This window comes from Trachemys scripta, chromosome 8 (genome assembly GCF_013100865.1).
Source record: "Trachemys scripta elegans isolate TJP31775 chromosome 8, CAS_Tse_1.0, whole genome shotgun sequence".
Classification (NCBI taxonomy): Eukaryota; Metazoa; Chordata; order Testudines; family Emydidae; genus Trachemys; species Trachemys scripta.
In genome coordinates this window covers 98,060,598-98,079,202 of record NC_048305.1, presented here as the reverse complement: position 1 = coordinate 98,079,202, position 18,605 = coordinate 98,060,598, and the positions used below count along the sequence as shown (strand labels likewise).

Genomic DNA, 18,605 nt, shown 5'->3' with positions numbered 1-18,605 from the left:
TACTGTAGGTTTGTTTTTTATAATTAAAACATCACATCCTGAAGTCTTTGCTCAGTCAAAAATGCCCAATGACTAGTATTCAAGTTTAGCCTGAGTAAGGATTTCTTGATTTGGGCTCTCTTACACACACACACACACACACACACACACACACACACACACACACACATAAAAATCACTCAAATTATACACAAGAATTGAATTTTTCAATAAAACATTGAACCCATCTATAATAGACTAAAAACAATTTACATAAATAAAGGATACTGAATGACATTCAGAAGTATCTAGATAAGATTTACTGGACTTTCAAGAAATCAAGATTTATATATGGGCATCTGAGTTTTAAAACTTCACTCATCACCATGTCAGCTAAGTTATATCCCTTTTGTAACCTTGGTAAACAGAGAAGTGCAACTAAAGAAACTATACTTAGAAGACAAAATAAATACCACCTTCAGTGATCAGTGTATTTCAGCATCAATGGAAGGAGCATGTCCTGTGATGATTCAAGTTTAGGTTTTCAGTGTGAGTGCTTGTCTTTGGAAAAGAAGAGTGCTCAAGAGTACATAAGTTCTTCTATATAGCATCCCTTACGGACACAGTAATAATATCCAAAGTAGTCTCTAAAATTAGAGACAGTTTTGCATAGTCAGGTTTGAGTAATTATGCACATACACTTTTGTGCAGATGTGGAGGATTGCAGCCACAAGTCAGCATATAAAACTGCACCTTCAATTTTAAAAGCTGGGTCCTCTGAGCCTTTGAAAATTTGGCCCTAAACGTTTGTTCGCCTGAAAAAAAAAAAACAACAACTGTTCTATATGAAAGGGCCAAGTTTTCAGATTATGGTACACCAAAGTTGTACATGCATCAGTTGCACATCCAAAAATTTGCACATGCAAATACGTACATACAGATGCCTCTTTTGTGAGTGCAATAGGTATGGGATTTTGTTTGCAGCTAAAGTTTATGCACCATTTAAAAGTGCAGTCCTAGAAGTCAGTGAATGATTTAATTGGATTTACTGCCCAAATGTTAAGGCTCTAGAAGCTTCCTGCTGTTCTTTATGTAGGTCTCTTGCCCTGTTTTTCAGAGCCTCTGCCTTGGCATCATTCTTATCAATTCCATCTCCTAGTTTGTACATTCGACTGGCATTGGCACATGCCCACACATGACCCATGTCACATGCTTTCAAAGAGTACTTCAAAGCCAGGTTCATGTCCTTTGGTATCCCAGGTGCTCCTTGAAGATATATCGCACTAAGATTGAAGCAACTAGGGGCAAAACTGCCATCACATGCTTTAGTGTAGTAGTCCCTGGCAAGGACTGGGTCAGGTTTGTCATCATTTACTTGCCCATCGTGTGCTAAAAGTCCAACATTGTGGCAAGCATTTATTGATTTCTTCCCACCTTTTTCGCAAGACTTCAGAAAGCAGTTGTAGGCAGCTTTCAAATCTTGGCTGAGTCCACCTGCAGCCATCCAAAAAACACAATCAAATACAAGTTTGTGAGAAGAACATACTCTAATTGTGAGATAGCGAGAAAAACATTTTCTTTCACAAATTTTTCAATACTATTTTGGAAGACTATAACTAAAGATAGTTGTAAATGTGGACTAAACTGCATTCTCATACCTATGAGAGCAATCATATCTCCCCATAGCCTTCTTCATTCTCACTGCTGTTCACGTTTTTGGTGGCCTGTCTAGGTATGTCTACACTGCATGAGTAGAGATAAGGAGGTGTTAGTACTGTTATACAAGGCACTGGTGAGACCTCATCTGGAATATTGTGTGCAGTTCTGGTCTCCCATGTTTAAGAAGGATGAATTCAAACTGGAACAGGTACAGAGAAGGGCTACTAGGATGATCCGAGGAATGGAAAACCTGTCTTATGTTGTTTAGCCTAACCAAAAGAAGGCTATGGGAAGATATGATTGCTCTCTATAAATATATCGGGGGATAAATACCAGGGAGGGAGAGGAATTATTTAAACTCAATACCAATGTGGACACAAGAACAAATGGATATAAATTGGCCAGCAGGAAGTTTAGACTTGAAATTAGACGAAGGTTTCTAACCATCAGAAGAGTGAAGTTCTAGAACAGCCTTCCAAGGGGAGCAGTGGAGGCAAAAGACCTATCTGGCTTCAAGACTAAGCTTGATAAGTTTATGGAAGGGATGGTATGATAGGATAGCCTAATTTTGGCAATTAATTTATCTTTGACTATTAACGGTAAATATGCCCAATGGCCTGTGATGGGACACTAGATAGGGTGAGATCCGAGTTACTACAGATTCTTTCCTGGGTGTCTGGCTGATGAGTCTTGCCCACATGCTCAGGGTTTAGCTGATCGCCATATTTGGGGTCAGGAAGGAATTTTCCTCCAGGGCAGATTGGCAGAGGCCCTGGGGTTTTTTCACCTCTCTCTGCAGCATGGGGCACGGGTCACTTGCTGGAGGAGTCTCTGCATCTTGAAGTCTTTAAACCACAAGTTGAGGACTTGGATAGCTCAGACACAGGTCAGGGGTTTGTTACAGGAGTCGGTGGGTGAGATTCTGTGGCCTGCGTTGTGCAGGAGGTCAGACTAGAAGATCAAAATGGTCCCTTCTGACCTTAAAGTCTATGAGTCTAAATCTGTGCTTCCTAGCACTGAAAGGTTAACCCATAATAAAATGTTAGCTAGAAATCCTGAAGCATCTTGTCACAAGAAGAGAACTAGCTCACAAGAACAGTCTCAACACCAGTCGGGGGGCTGGGCTCCAGTGGGCGCAAGAGGGGAGGGCCTGGGGGGCTAGCCAACCCAAGCCAGGGGTTCACCCACCGCTCATGCTCAACACTTCCCTTTCTTCCAACAGGTGGAAACGGTTTCTCACCTTTCCCAGTTGCATAATAAGCTCCAAGTTTATAGCAACTCTCACTGTTCTCATTCTTTTCACAGTTTTCTTTTAGCACCTTGGCAGCTGCTTCAAAGTCCTTCTTCACCCCCTCCAAATAATCAGCCAATCGATGGCAACCTGCGAGGAAGACAGGGATTAAACAGTTTACAAACTAGACTCAGGCTAGGCCATTTGGGTGCTTTGCCGCAACACAAGAAGCGAAGACGATTGGTCTTTCTAATATGGTATCTTGCTTGTCCAGGTTTAGTCTCATTTTTTCTATAGTACAAACCCACTGGAAGCTTTAATGTCAGCTCTGAATTCCCACCACCCCAGTTTGTCTGTGCAGGGCTGCACCCCGGGACTACACCGCAAGCACAGATGAAAACAAACATCCTAGACCTAGCAGCGCTGCTTTGCAAGAGAAACCCCACACCTCGCTTTCTGCAAGTAGAGCTGGCTTAAAAACAGCCCCAGGCCCCCGAGCTACAGGCACTTCCCAGAGCGGTGAGGCCCAGTGACCTTGGAAGCATCTCTCCACTCGTGCATGAAGGCAGCAGCTAGGAGAGGCCAGGGACCAAGCGCCCCACCGGGAGGACCCGCCGCCCGCATCAGGGGCCAGACCTCGGTGCCTGGGGCTGGGTGCAGCCGGGTTGTCCACTTACCGTCCGGATCGCCCTCCTTGTAGCACTGGTAGCTGTACTCGATGCCCAGGTTCTCCAGGTAGCCCTTCACCTCCTCCTCGTCCTCCAGGTTGATCAGCCCGGCCATCGCCCTTCCACGGGGGGAACCTGCCGCCGCGCTGCAAGGTCACTCGACCACGAGCGCCGGGCTGTCCCTCCTGCAGGGCCCGCCCGCACCCGGAAGGGAATAGGTACCGCTCACGGCCAGCGGGCGGAGCAGAGCGCCGAAGAATCGATGCGCGGCATCAGCCCATTTACAGAAGCGGAGCGGGCGGGCGGAGAACGTGGAAGCTGTGATCAGAGCAGCTGCTCCTGGATAGTGTCCCCTGCAGGCTACACCCCCCTGGCCAGGCCCCAGGGCAGGAGGGCAAGCTAGGGACACGGGGCTCTAGCAACGGGACTTTCCAGGCCATTCTCTTTCGCTCTCCTTTTGTCTGATCACTTTCACTCTTTCTCTTTTCACCCCTTCTGAAACTAGCCTTGGCTCATTTTATTGCTATAGATACATGCAGTAAGTTGGCTCAATAGGTTATTATGCCTATCGGTGCTCTTTGCCCAAGAGCCATTTAATTGATCTTACTGAATTACACCTACGAATATACTTACAAGCACAATACTATTTTGCACCCAGACTTACCCAAGCACTTTACAAATGTTAAATATGCCTCACAAACTAGTTATATGAAAATGGGGAATCTTTCCATTGAAAAAGAAAAGGGCTTATTCTACTTTCTATTCTCCTGCTTATTTCTCTTTCTACTTCTCCTCTTTCTTTGGGTAAAGTATATTTTAGAGATGCTGTGCTTGCTCTGAGCTGCCTCAATATGACAGTCTCAACAAAATAAGGGGCCAGCTGCACAAGGAAAATGCCCCAAATATCTCATGTGTTGCTGGCAACCATTTTGAGCAATAGGTCACTTTCATGGTGCAGATGGGCCCTTACTTTGTTGAGAATGAGCTCCCTTTCCCTTCAACCAGCTTTGAAAACTAACTACTAGTAGCCAAAACAAACTGTTTACCTGACCTCAAGACGAGGTCTGTGTAGCTTGAAAACTTGTCTCTTGTAACAACAGAGGTTGGTCCAATAAAAGATATTACCTCACCTACCTTGTGTCTCTAATATCCTGGGACCAACATGGCTTTACAACACTGTTACAAAAGCATGAAAGATGCCTGTTGCACCATAGCTCCAGGTCACTTCCCATACTGATGTTGACAATGTTTTTGTCATTGCCAAACCCAAGTGTTCACTAGTGAGTCAGCCTGCCTCCCCTACCCCCACCCTAATAAAAAGAGGTTGGTTTACAAATTATGAGATTTTAAAAATAATAAATTTTGGGTGGGGGTTGCCTTGTGGGTTTTGAACCTACAGTGATCATGTTTTCAAGTTGTTCTTTACAGCTATTAGGGCTAGAAACTTAGTTTTAAATAAATGAAAGCTGAGATTGTTGTGTAATTATGTGATTCCAGGAGCTGTGGCTTTAAGAAAAACATCAAATGTCATGAATTGTGATTAAAATTGTGAGTTGGCAACACTTTTTTTTGCCTATCTGGACTAACAGCTACATAGTGTTCAACACCATTGTAAGGGGAGAAGGCAGTGTTGATAACTATTGTCAGCAACTGTTCATTTTCCAAGTATAGACAAATCTTTAACACCATATGATTCTGGGCAGGCCATATAACTTCCGTGCCTCAATGTCGTCCTTTAAAAAATGGGGTTAATACTTATTTACCTTCTTTACATCAGTGTTGTGATAACCAACAATTTAATGGTCCTTTTTTACAGCCTCTATATAAGCAAAACTTCTATTGGCTTCAGTTAGAATTTTGCCTGCGTATGGATTGCATTGTGGAGGATAATATTTGTAAATTTGACATCCTCCAATGAAAGGAAGTATAAATTAATTTAGAAATTTGGGTCTTCTGATTTACTATTTGTTATGTTGCTGGTTTGGGAATAAGTATTGTTCATGTGGCTGTACCTGGAGTCGTCAAGAAGCTTAAATGCAAGCTCTTTATATTTTCATTTTAGCTGGTTACGGTGGTATTATTACACTGTATCCTGAAACTGAAATAACTGAGACTGGTGCACTCTGTGCTGACAAGAAACTGTAGTGTATGTGGGAGAGAAGTGTTCACTACCACCTACATCTATGGACCAGATCTGCTCCCATTAAAGTCAATTGCAAAGCCCCCATTGACTTCAATGGAAGTAGGATGAGGCCTTTTACACTAGAGACTTGCAATTACTTTGTGCTGGAGCCTCTGCACAAATAATTTTGTATATCACTTAATGAGATAATAGATTATTTTAATTCTTGGTTTCTTTTTAATAAAACATGCTATTTTGGTCCTTGTCGTCCCCATTCCATTTAGGTGTGTGGATGGGGGGGGATTACCGTTTGAGTTACACTGGTGCACACTGTCACCTCATGGGCTAATACACCATTTAATATCACTAGGGATTCAATAGATGTTAATAAAATTAAATAAAAAAAATCAATAATCACACAAACTCCTCCCAAGGGGAAACAGGAAACAACTGTAAGATGAACAAGAAAAGGAGCTTACAATGGAATTGCTAACTCAGTACAATGCACAACGCCACGATTTATTAAGCTTTATTAAGCTTTGCTTCTCCAGCTTGACGCGATTTTGGTTTAACGGGGCTGATTTTCAAAAGAGCTCAGCTCCTACCCTGTTTCCCCGAAAATAAGACAGTGTCTTATATTAATTTTTGCTCCCAAAGATGATGCGCTAGGTCTTATTTTCAGGGGATGTCTTATTTTTCAGAAATGAAAAATGCCTTATTATCGGTGGATGCCTTATTATCGGGGAGGTCTTATTATCGGGGGGATGCCTTATATTACAACGAGAGGCAAAACTGTAAGTAGGCCTTATTTTCGGAGGATGTCTTATTTTCGGGGAAACAGGGTAGCGGGGCCTCTGCGCGGCTGCGTCCGGCAGGCTCCAGCAACAGGAGCGCGGCCCCTTTAAGGGAGGCGGGAGGCGGGCCCGGCCGCCTTTAGCCGGCTGAGGCGGATTCACTTCCAGGTCGACGGGGCGGCCCTGTGCCCGGCTCGCTGCTGGGTGACGGAGCCTGGGGCCCCAGCGCAGAGATGGTGAGTCCTTCTCCCCACCCCCTTCCCGCGCCATGGGGTGTGCAGCCCGCCCCACGCGGTGGGGGGGGGGATCGGGGCTGCTCCCCCGAGCGGGCTCGGCTGAGGTACATTCCCCGCCGGCCGGCTCGAGGCCCTCGCGGGGGCGGCCTGGCGGGCGAGGGCAGCACGGCGCGGCACTGACAGCGGATCGCTGCGGCTCTCCGGCGCGGGGGGCGCAGGGCCGTTCGCGCTTCCCGCGGGCCGGCAGCCTGCGGAGCGGGTTGTTACATAAGCGGGGACCGAGGCTGCAGGAGCCGGGCGAGGGCCAGTTACGGTCCCTGGCAGCGGCTCGCCTTGGGAAGTTAAAAACCAGCCCGTCTCGGGGGCCCTTGCAGAGCCACCCGGGCGCGCGAACTGTACCCGTCCCCAGCTGGCCCAGGGCCCGGCCCCCTCGTCTGGATGCACTTAGACCCGGGTGACCTGTTCCCCTGCCTCCCGGGGAATAGGCTCTGCTGGCGTCAGGCTCTTTTCTTCTACCACCCCAGCTGTGTCTGCAGTAAGGGTTGTACTGATCTTCAACTCGTTTGGTTTCAATCCAACAAGACCCCGGCTCTTAACTGGAATAGTTAAATGGGCACAAAACCTGTGTGTGGATCAGGCCTACCCAATGAAGGAGCACAAGTTCCCTCCAAAAAATCAGGGGGACTTGTATTTCTGAGTCACTCCTGTCTACACTGCAAAAAAAGAACTCACCAGGTCCCGGAGCCCAGGCTCCAGCCTGAGCCCAAACATCTACACTGTATTTTTATATAGCCCCACAGCTCTGGCCCAGTTAGGACCAGACAGCAAAAGTGAAAAATTGGGACGGGGGTGGAGGGGTAATAGGAGGCTATATAAGAAAAAGACCCAAAAATCGGGACTGTCCCTATAAAATCGGGACATCTGGTCACCCTAAGCCCAGTGAGCCCAAGTCAGCTGACATGGGCCAGCCATTGATGTTTGATTATAGGGTAGATATGTAACGTTCTCGACGGGCAGGATCGAACTGGGGACATCTGGAGCTTAGGGCATGAGCCTCTACAACAACATGAGCTAAATGCCAACTGGGCCTGGCTGTTAGCTAAGGCTGTAGAGCAGATTCATTTTATCTTTCTCTTTAAGTGGTCTCGGTGCCACTAGATGGGATAGAACAGTGGTTCTCAAACTTTTGTACTGGTGACCCCTTTCACATAGCAAGCCTCTAAGTGCAACTCCCCCTTATGAATTAAAAACACTTTTTAATATATTTAACGCCATTATAAATGCTGGAAGCAAAACAGGGTTTGGGGTGGAGGCTGACTGCTCACGACCTTAGTATTAAAATGATTTGGGGCAGGCGGAGTTTTAAAATGCAGTGCATTTTTACATGAAAATCTAGATGTTGGGGATTGGGAGTGAGACTGCTTCCATTATCCTTGTAATTTACAGTTAAATATCTTTTAATTAAATCTTCATAAAAAGAAATTTAGTTATAGTGTTAAGACTAAATTGCTAACTCTGCAAAATACAGTTAGATCCATGGTCAATGAACTGATGTATTGTTAAAACGTAGCTCTAGTTTACAATTTCAGATGTATGGTTATAATCTACTTCCCTTCGTTTCTATGTTAGAAATACATATTAAGAACACTTGTTTTAAAATGTTGGGTGACTCTCAGGGCTTGTTTACAAGGTGCTTAAGTTTAGTGCATACTAGCTGGGGTATAAATTCTAGTTCACACCAGCATGTTGCACACTTACTAGCCCAGGTGGATCCTGCGTTGCATGCTGAAAGTTCCCTACAGTGCACATTAACATGGTGTTAAGCCCTCACTTAGGCCTGCTCTACACTACAAAGTTAGGTTCAGATAACTCCACTTGCGTCAACCTAGTTATGCATGTAGACTCTGCTTTTGGGTGCAGCTATGTTCTGATGTAAATGTATCTGAGCAAACCTCCTCTTCCATGAGTCCCACGTCAGGAGCTCTTAAAGAAACCAAATGTAAGGTCACCTTTTATTTGAAGTGGAGAGGAAAAGAACTTCTTCTTTTTTTAGATAGGATGCTCAAGGTCCTCTTTATATAGCTCTTACTAGAGAAAAATGGCCATTGAAAACAAAGAAGGGAATACTTGGTTTTTAGTAAATCTATGTCCTTGTATCAAAGGTACTGAATCAAAGTGTTTCTGCTATGTTGGAAAGTTGGCATTTGTATCTTCTATTTTTAAAAGTACTGTGCTATTTATATTTATAACAAATGACAAACGTGGAGCTTCTGTAATGGAGACTAAAATGAAGCAGCATTCATAGGGCAGGGGTTCTCAAACTGGGGGTTGGGACCCCTCAGGGGGTCGGGAGGTTATTACATAGGGGGATCGCGAGCTGTCAACCTCCATCCCAAACCCTGCTTTGCCTCCAGCATTTATAATGGTGTTAAATATATTTAAAAGTGTTTTTAATTTATAAGGGGGGGTCACAGAGGTTTGCTATGTGAAAGGGGTCACCAGTAAAAAAAAGTTTGGGAGCCACTGTCATAGGGCATTTGGGGTCAGAACAAACAAATGTTGCTGTCAAAGTTGATATAGGTTTCTCAGAAAGAGTTTAATGGAAAGATAAGGATCTATCAATATTCTGGAAAATCTTGAAAGCTTTTACACTGGTTCATCAAAGAAAAGTTAAGTAAGCAAAAGCTACTTTTTATTTGTTCAGAAGATTTTATTTTTAAATGAGTCTGAGATATGAGGGCTTGCAAAGGAGCAGATGAAGTCGTCACTGAGGATAGTGAAGCTAGTTTCTTCCAGAGTAGGCTACAGCAACCTGACAGAAGGTCAGATACTTGTTGTTTTAGTACACAGTAAGTAGGTATATGTGATTGTGGTTCACATGATGCTGTTTCAGAAGAAATTCAGGAAAAACATGGTTGAAGTTCTTGATAAAGTAATCCTCTTCATTAATTTTAAACAAGACTTGCTGAATTTAGGATTCTATAGTTCAAGAATGTGAAGTGGCCCTTTGTAAACAGTACTGTCTCTAAATAATGAAACTTTATATAGGGCAAAACATTTTCTCTCTGTAATAAACAATTTATTAGGATAGGGTGGGAAACAGAAGTTTTAAATATTCCTCTTTTTTATTTTTTTATTTTTATTTGTGGGGGAGAGAATTCTTTGCTGGGTGTGACAAATCTGCCCAAGACACTCATTTACATGCTTATAATCAGAGGAACTTGGATTGAAGGAGGCATTATGCTTCAGGCTGCCATGTGCATTAGGTTGCTGTTAGATGCTGAAATCCGTGCCGTTTATTTTATTAACTTATAATGTATACTACTAAATACAATTTAATTTTTCATAGTTTTTCATGCTTAATAAAACATCTATTAAAATAGTCATTCATTGTTTTTAAACAAAAGCTTTTAAAAAGCTAAAGAAAACTATTCTACTTTATAAAGCAAAACTATAGTCACTCTTCGCTGCATCAGTATAATGCTGTTATGTATCTTGAGTAATAATATGTCAGTCTTTCAGATGTACACCAGAAAAGACACATGAGGTCTGCTTATCTTTTTGACTGCCTGCCTTGTGACTTTTATTTATATGAACTTGACAGGATGGAAAAGTACTGAGATTGAAGGGACTCAGTCAAGTAGTTTAGATAGGTAATTTAGGCTGTGTATACAAAAGTCTAATCACACATTTCAATAGAAATGTTTGTGTATATTTCTATATAAAACAGCTTTTGTTCAGATTTAATCAGTCCTAGGCAGTGTTTACAAGTTGAACATGGCAGCACTGTGTTAATGCGTGAGAGCTGGAAAGTGAAATGAATTAGAAACAAAAGGGAAACTACTATAGTTCATTTCCATTTTCCAAGTTGAGTGAAATGCAAAAACTTAGCAGCATAAATAGAAAAGTAAAATTTTGAAAATTATTTCACTTCTAACGTCATATGGTCTTAAACACAGGCAAGGACTCTATTTCTTTTTAGCGTAAGATCTTGAACATGTCCTTTTTAAGGAAAAGGACAGTACATTAGAAGATCAGAAATGCTTCTGGCTCTGATAAAATAGTTATAGAGCATGTCCCCATTGTCACGTTACAACAGTAGAGAATTCCAAGAAGAGTCACTTTTTTCCCCCTGACACTTATTGAGGAACTTCAGTAGAACACAGAAAACAGTATTGCCCCTACTGGGTCTTCTGCTTCACTGTACAGTTTATGCCAAAAACCTTCCCAAGCTCCCTCGCACCTGGCTGTATGCCACAGATTTACAGAAGCAGTGCACACAGACTCATGCCCACCACTATGGGAATCAATGAAGTTCATGAAAGATGTGTGGTGTTACTGGTGTGTGTATAATCCTAGTTAATGGATATCGTTGGATGCCCTTCTGGCGTGAAGAATAAGCATTTTGAACGGAATCAGACTAGAGATGGGCTGAAGCTTTAATATTTTTATTTGAACTTCCCCTAAAATTCAGGGGTGTTTGGATCTATGGTATTGGTCTGGGCTCATCTCTGATCACAAACAGACAATTTTTTAATCTGCACCCCTATCTTCCCAATTTATTTCAGCTACTGGTCCATCAGCAAAGCCTAATAACATCATTGGACTTTAATCTCTGATACACAGAAATACTTAGCTTTTCTGGCAAAAACAATTAATATCATCATTGTTTTGCCTCTGTCAGATGTTGAAGCAGCAAATTACAAGCACTGGAGTTGATGTGAGCAAGGGACATCTTTTATTAAATGGGAGTAGATTTAATATGCTATTGATATGCTGATTCTTGATTTGGAATCAACAGTCATAAGCTCTTCAATGTGTGAAGTAATTTTAGGATAGACAGTTTCTTCCCCCTCCACTTTTAAAGAGAAGTGATTTTGAAATGATTAGCCAGATCAGAAGACTTTCAGGCATCCTTTATACATCATAAAGAAGCAAAAGAGTCTAGACATTCCATTCCCCCCCCTTAATATCTTTGAGTACAGCTGTAGCCAAAATTTACTGCTTACTGGTAATGTCCAACAAATCTTGTAAGAAAACTAGTTAATTAGTAATAAAGTACAATAACAATACTTCAGAGTATTTTTGTAAACACTAAGCATTACAAGTCTCCTGTGAGGCAAGTAAGAATGGTCTTCCTTTTACAGATGGGGAAACCGAGGCAGAGAATTTGAGTTACCAATCAAAGGTCGTAGAGGAAGTTTGTCTGAGTAGGAATTATGATTTGGAGCTTCTGGTTCCCAGCCCTGTGCTTGCAACTCTCAACTGTGTTAAATTAAAATGTCTTTTAGCTGACTACATGTGATTGGTTGAAGATGGGACAAAGGTAGGGTGAAGTTCCTGAAAGTATGCAGTATTACATGGAACAGTTCATTTATAAAAAGATACATCTTAATGAGTTAACAAAGAGGATTACATGAGGCAGATGAAGTAACAGAATGGAAGCCACATAAAGTAGAAATAAAAGACAAATATAGCCAGAACATTCAGTTTAAAGGCAAAATAACATTGCTCTTGAAGTTTGAGATGTATCAAAAATTGACACCCTTATTTTCAGAATCGTGTAGGGGAATATGCACCGGTCACTCAGCATTCTTTGGTGTTAGTGTTGAGAATGATTTATAATGTTTGTGAGTCACTCCTTATGATGATGGAATCTGGTTGATTAAAAACAGTAGGCTGTTATTGGGCACTAGAAGACTGAACAGAAAAACTATATTAAAAGATTAAGATTATGTATTAATATTAATAAGAGAAGTTCAGAGGTTTCTCATGATTATTTCCTGTCTTGCCGTTAGTGTCTGATATATCCAAGGATATGTTTTGCAATACCTTGGCACTATGTGTAGGATAAATATGAAATTAAAGAATTAGGGTTAGTTTGGTTAAGGGAGAGAGAGAGAGAGTGTGAGTGTGTGTGTGTGTTGTAAAGAAGGGCCTTGACTAGCAAGTAGAAGGAAGGCCTTGAAAATACTGAGTTATAAGGTCAGTAGGAATAAAGTAGGGAGAATGTCTGGTTCAAAGAATAACTAACGAGATAAGGGAAAGCTTCTTTAAAAAAAAAAAAAAAAAAAAAGCCTCTGACAAATGGGGTGGCTTCAGATGGTTTTAAATAAGACCAAAAGAATCTGTCTTAAAATGAGTTCCCATGACCCTTCCCAACCCACATTCCAGCGTTGAAGCCTCTGGGAACCCAGGTGCAATGGAAAAACTGTTGGTCAGTAAGAAGGAGGAGAGCAAAGACCTTGAAAAGAAAGAAGGTTGTAAATCTTACCTGGATTAAGACTGGAAATAAGGGTGAACGGTCTTAAATTGTTTTTTAGCTGAAGTCAGTAACTGGCAATGATCTCACTTGTTTGTTGACGGGTATAAAAAATAAACTCTTAAAGGGTTCATTGCTAATACCTGCCTTACCATGTTGAAGCCAACAAATATAGGTAAGCATCCCAGGTTTAGTCTGTTTGTAAGTATCTTGATCAAATGCTTATAAATGTTTGCTACTGTTTGGACGTAGTAAATTGCTTATTATTTAGGCTTTTTAGGCATCTTTAGAGCAATTGTATAAATAGCATTTGGCCTTTGGATTTAATAAAGGAATTTAGGGTTAAATTAGTGTCATGGTAATACTCTGTATAAATAATAATAATTCCAACACAAGGTGAAAAGATGTTGGCTATGATTTGAAAGAAGACTATAAAAATTGTTACTTTGGGTCCCAGCTTGGTACAGTAATGAACAGGTCTTCTTCAGTCCTTTTTAATCTTGTACTTAAATACCATTTGTCATTTGTCAGTTTTAGTATTAATAGAATGTTGTCCCTTATTTTGAGGCTATTTTAAACTTTCAGCTTTTCATTTCTAGTAGGTTTGAAGCAGGGTGGGTTGATTTAAATCAGCAATCAGGAAACCTTGATTTAAAGCATTTATTTTAATCTTGTTTTGCATTTGTACTTTTCAGTAATTTTCCTAAAGAAAATTTTATTCTCATTGGTTGGTATAACCATTAATACATGTTAACTCGCATCTAAATATAGCCTTTACTCTAATTTTTGAATACATTTTTGCTAATCAGGAGGACACACTAACTGCTTTAATGGGTAGATATATCTCGCTCCACATCCATTATTCAGATTCTTAATTTTTACAATTTTTATCACATTCAGAAATGGTGAATGATGCATTTCTTATTTACTAGATAATTTTCCACTCTTGGTTTGTGTCAAGCTGCATTTGGATGGAAATTGGGATTCAACTAAAAATGAACAAAAATATTTAATACTTATTTTTATTAGTTAAATATAACTGCCTTAAATATGCTGGTTACATAAGAAACATACGTTTATCAAAACATATTTTTCTTTTAGAACAAAGGAAGGATTAACTATAATTAGTGAATTATCTGCACATTAGGGTCAGATTTTCAAAGGTATTTTGGCATCTAATCTCCTTCAGATTTTAGAATTAGTAGATCTCATTGTCTCCCACCTCGTTTTTATTTATAGATTGGAAGAGGAAAACAAGCTTTCCTGCTTTCTCAGATGACAAGTAGTTTCTCAACTTTGAATTAACTAATCCAAACTAACAAAATATTCCCTCTGCATCTGCTGCTAAACTAAAAGTGATGAAGACAAAAGCTTTTGTACACAACAGAAATTGAAATAGCATTTGTGAAACATCAGTGTTTGCTCCAATATAAAGATTGAAAATAATATAGATTCTTAATGGAGTGCATGACACATTTATAAAACTTGTGAAATTGTGACACATTTATAAAATTTGAGTTAACCGTCACAGTTAAAGATGTTTTCCTCATGAGTTTGTATATATTTTAAAAAGTAACACCGATTAAAAATTTGAAGAGAGCTCATTATTGCAGTGTATAATTTTGGTTATTTATTTAAATGATTTTAAGATTATATGATGTTTAGGCATTAACATTGGTTGTTATAATTTCAAATTTTAAATGTAAACATATTTATTTATAAAAAGAAAAATACATTTAACTTAAAAATCTGATTTTAAAAAAATAATTATTCTGTTTTAATCCACCTTGCTATAAACTAATCCGCATTTTGGAGTTCAGCAGACGATATACCAGTATCCGACAAAAGCATAGTCTCTACACCAGCTAGTTCATGGTGGGAGCTTAATGTTTCTTTTGAATATAATGTGTTTTAAACATCCTGTCTCTCTTTTGTTTGGAATAGGGAAATGGAAACAGCAACATCATCATAATGCAGTATATTCCATTAAATTACTGTAGCATCATATTTAATATATTAACTAAATTTAAAAGGATGTTATTCTTCAGATGCAAAGCGAGAGATTTAATAGTTAAAATTGAATGTATGATAATAGGGTGTCCCCTCAGCAAATTTTGTAATGCTACCCTTGCCGTTAGTGATGAGAATTGTGCTAAGAAAACACTGACTGGTACCAAAATACTATGTTTATAAATGGGCTTGATCATTCATGGCCAATATTTTTGATTTAACTCTAATGTCTCAGTAATTTGGTTGTGTTTTGCTTATGACAGGAGGAGGCATCTCCATATACTTTACTTGATATCTGCTTGAATTTTCTGACTGCTGACCTAGAGAAGTTTTGTACAGAAAGGCAAGATGGAACACTGTGCTTGCAGGAGCCTGGAATATTTCCACAAGAAGTGGCTGATCGACTGCTGCAGACTATGGCATTTCATGGTAAAATCTTTATTTTGAAGGCAGCAGCTGTAGGTTTTCCACTAGAATATGACATTGCAGCCCCTACTTTATAGTCTAGTAGAATCTGGCGCTGGAGCCACATGAACCTTCTTCCTTAATCTCCAGTGAAGAGGGATTTTTGCTCTTCTGGCTTTGTCACAACTTCTGCTGAATGCATCATGGATGGATAGATAGCTGCCCTCGTAGATAAAATCTCCTTTGTCCCATGTTTATGACCTCAGTTTAATGTTTCTTTTCAATTAGATGTCAGCACTTTTCTCTGGGGTTCTTATTTCTGTCAGTTCATCAGATTCCTTTAATCCTATCTCTTTCTGGAGATGCTCAGATATTTAATTAGAATGTTAATAGTCTCTTTCATGGAGTAATTAACTGAAGTCTGTCTGTTCCACCCTGTATCTGCATAATTACATCTAAAATCATCTGGCTATAACACCTTCATTCATTCATGTTACATAGTAAGCAGTGTGCATAATATGTATTTCCTTGCTGAAAAGACAACCAAACCAGGGAATGCACTATAAAAAACTGTCAAAACCATTCTTTTCTTCTTCTAACTATATATTAAATGAAGGCCTAACATATGTCTTTACTAAAGTCTATTTTTTGATAAGGGTGGCGACCCTGTTTCTGATATCAGACTCCAGGCCTTCAATACTGCAACACCACTCTTACTTCTGCGTTTCCCGAAGCTGATGGCAGGATGGAAATACCATGCCACCCTTACTTCTCTGCTGCTGCTGGCAGGCAATATTGCCTTCAGAGCTGGCCACCTGGCCAGCAGCTGCCACTCTCCCGCCACCCAGCTCTGAAGGCAGAGTGGAGAGTGGTGGCTGCTGGCCAGGTGCCCAGTTCAGAAGGCAATGCTGCCTGCCAGCAGCAGTGGACAAATAAGGGTGGCATGATAGTTCCACCCTTACTTCTGTGCTGTGGCAGCCCTGCCTTAAGAGCTGGGCGGCCAGAGACCAGATTTCAGGGGGGAGACCAGATTTCATGGTTCGTGACGCAATTTTCACGGCTGTGAATTTGGTAGACCCCTAATTATAACTACATTGACTGCAAACCGTGTATGATGAACCAGTTATTCTTGTTAACCCTTGTCATTTCCCCCCCATAGATTTTTTAAAAAAATCTGTAATATAACATAAACTTATTGCTGTTTTCCAACAGGGCTGCTAAACGATGGAACTGTGGGCATCTTTCGAGGCAACCAGATGCGTTTGAAACGAGCTTGTATCCGCAAAGCAAAAATCTCTGCAGTGGCTTTCCGGAAAGCATTTTGCCATCACAAGCTGGTAGAACTTGATGCTACGGGGGTGAATGCAGATATTACAATCACAGACATCATAAGTGGACTTGGCAGCAATAAATGGATCCAACAAAACCTTCAGTGCCTTGTGCTGAACTCATTAACTCTCTCCTTGGAAGACCCATATGAAAGATGCTTCAGTCAGTTGTCTGGTCTTCGTGCTTTGAGCATTACCAATGTGCTGTTCTACAATGAAGACTTAGCAGATGTTGCATCACTTCCAAGGTTAGAAAGTCTAGATATATCCAATACCTCTGTCACTGACATAACTGCACTCCTCACCTGCAAGGATCAACTTAAGTCTCTGACCATGCACCACCTGAAATGCTTGAAAATGACGACCACGCAGATTTTGGATGTTCTAAGAGAACTAAAATATCTGAATCATCTTGATATTTCAGATGATAAACAATTCACATCAGATATAGCACTTCGTTTACTAGAACAGAAAGATATCCTACCTAACCTTGTGTCTTTGGACATTTCCGGAAGAAAGCATGTTACAGATGAAGCTGTAGAAGCATTTATTCAACAAAGACCAACAATGCAGTTTGTGGGACTGTTAGCTACTGATGCTGGCTACTCAGAATTCCTTACAGGAGAAGGAAACTTAAAGGTTTGACTTTTTAATTTTGTCTATTTAAGGTGGTTACAACAAACATGTGGTTCTCCCAGAATGAAATTATAGGTTCACCTCCCATCATAGTATTTTTATCAGTTAATGGCAATTGCTAATAACTCAGGCCTTTGTGTAACTGTTCCTGTGCCAAAATTTGGGTCATATTGTCTATTTTTCTATACCAGTCAATGAGTCTTGAAGTACTGCTTTGAGATATCAAACCTATGGGAACAGGACGATAGCACTGGATAGTCTGAATCTATTTATTGGCATAATAAACTCTGGTTCCTTGGCATAACCTCTAGCATAAAGCATCAATATTTCAAAGCCTCATTCATATTGATGCATTGGCATTTGACTGCAGCTTTGAGCAGTTCTACTTAACACACTAGATGCAATAAAACTTTATATTCAGGAACTACTTTTGTATTCCAGCTCAACATCTGTTTTTCAGATCGATGTTTCTGCCTGTCACCCAGCCCTTTTATTACATCAGTGACACACCATGATGTGAGCCTCACTTCTGCCCCCTCTTTTCTGGATAGGGCATTGGCTACCTTGTTCTCAAACCCCTCAATATGTTTAATACTCCTGCAAAGCTATACTCCAGCGTAGCAATCTGGAGTTGATTCCTTTTGTTCTCTCGAACCATATTAATGGTGAGTGATCTGTTAACACCCTGAACCACCTGTTGGAATTATCTGAGCTGTTTTACACCCCACACAATAGCGTAACATTCCATTTCTATTACCAGGTAATTCTGTTCAGTGAGAGACAGGTTTTTTGGTCAGAATGCAATGGGGTGTTTCTTCCTGGTCTGCTTCAGTACATCTCCTAGGCCTGTGTTGGATGCATCAATTCAATTCAAATACTTTCCTAAAATCTGGACTGGCCAAAATGGGTGTGCATCTCTCCCTTGATCTGTTCCCTCATTGTCCCTATAGTTCTGTAAGCCCTTCTATTTACTAGGTGTGCATCACTGGTGTTAATGTGGTGGTCTCTCTGGTAAGTGAAACCAGGTTTGTTAGAGAATACCATTTTTTGACTTTGTAACACAGCCACTACTTTTTTTTTTTATGGGGGTTATCCCTTCACTTAAATTAATGCTCTCTAAAGAGTTCTCCCCATTACTCTCAGACATTAAGTCTAAGAGAGGTATCTGCATAGCATATCCTGTTTACTATAGCCTCTCCGTTATGGTAAGCTTTTACTCTGCTAATATGTACAGTTTGGGGTAAACCGCAACTATAGGGTTTTTGTACCTGATAA

At 40.6% G+C, this 18,605-nt stretch overlaps 2 protein-coding genes across 4 annotated transcripts in view; one reads left to right on the top strand and one right to left on the bottom strand.

The window, feature by feature from the left end:
* Nucleotides 1-280: 280 nt before the first annotated feature.
* Nucleotides 281-3,810, bottom strand: LOC117881717 (cytochrome c oxidase assembly factor 7). The gene is made up of 3 exons (XM_034779306.1): nucleotides 3,547-3,810; nucleotides 2,879-3,019; nucleotides 281-1,473 (listed from the first exon to the last, which is right to left on the bottom strand). Exons 1-3 carry the CDS (start codon nucleotides 3,650-3,652, stop codon nucleotides 1,025-1,027), a joined length of 696 nt encoding a protein of 231 aa, XP_034635197.1. The 5' UTR covers nucleotides 3,653-3,810; the 3' UTR covers nucleotides 281-1,024.
* A 2,800-nt stretch (nucleotides 3,811-6,610) lies between these two features.
* ZYG11B (zyg-11 family member B, cell cycle regulator) overlaps nucleotides 6,611-18,605 on the top strand; it is a 34,810-nt gene continuing 22,815 nt past the window's right edge. For 2 of the 3 annotated variants that reach the window (XM_034778965.1, XM_034778966.1), the window contains exons 1-3: nucleotides 6,611-6,689; nucleotides 15,225-15,390; nucleotides 16,579-17,333. In XM_034778965.1, the coding sequence (XP_034634856.1) occupies nucleotides 6,687-6,689; nucleotides 15,225-15,390; nucleotides 16,579-17,333 (924 nt within the window). In that variant the 5' untranslated portion in view covers nucleotides 6,611-6,686. Of the gene's footprint in view, nucleotides 6,690-11,873; nucleotides 12,016-15,224; nucleotides 15,391-16,578; nucleotides 17,334-18,605 lie in introns of those variants that run through there. The other variant, XM_034778968.1, reaches the window with a different exon arrangement.

Bases quoted from the DNA above. Each gene is read 5' to 3' on its own strand.
- LOC117881717 (XM_034779306.1), bottom strand. From the start codon at position 3,652: ATGGCCGGGCTGATCAACCTGGAGGACGAGGAGGAGGTGAAGGGCTAC. The intron at 3,020-3,546 runs GTAAGTGGACAA...TCTTCCTCGCAG, and splicing joins CAAGGAGGGCGATCCGGACG to GTTGCCATCGATTGGCTGAT. The intron at 1,474-2,878 runs GTGAGAAACCGT...GGATGGCTGCAG, and splicing joins TTATTATGCAACTGGGAAAG to GTGGACTCAGCCAAGATTTG.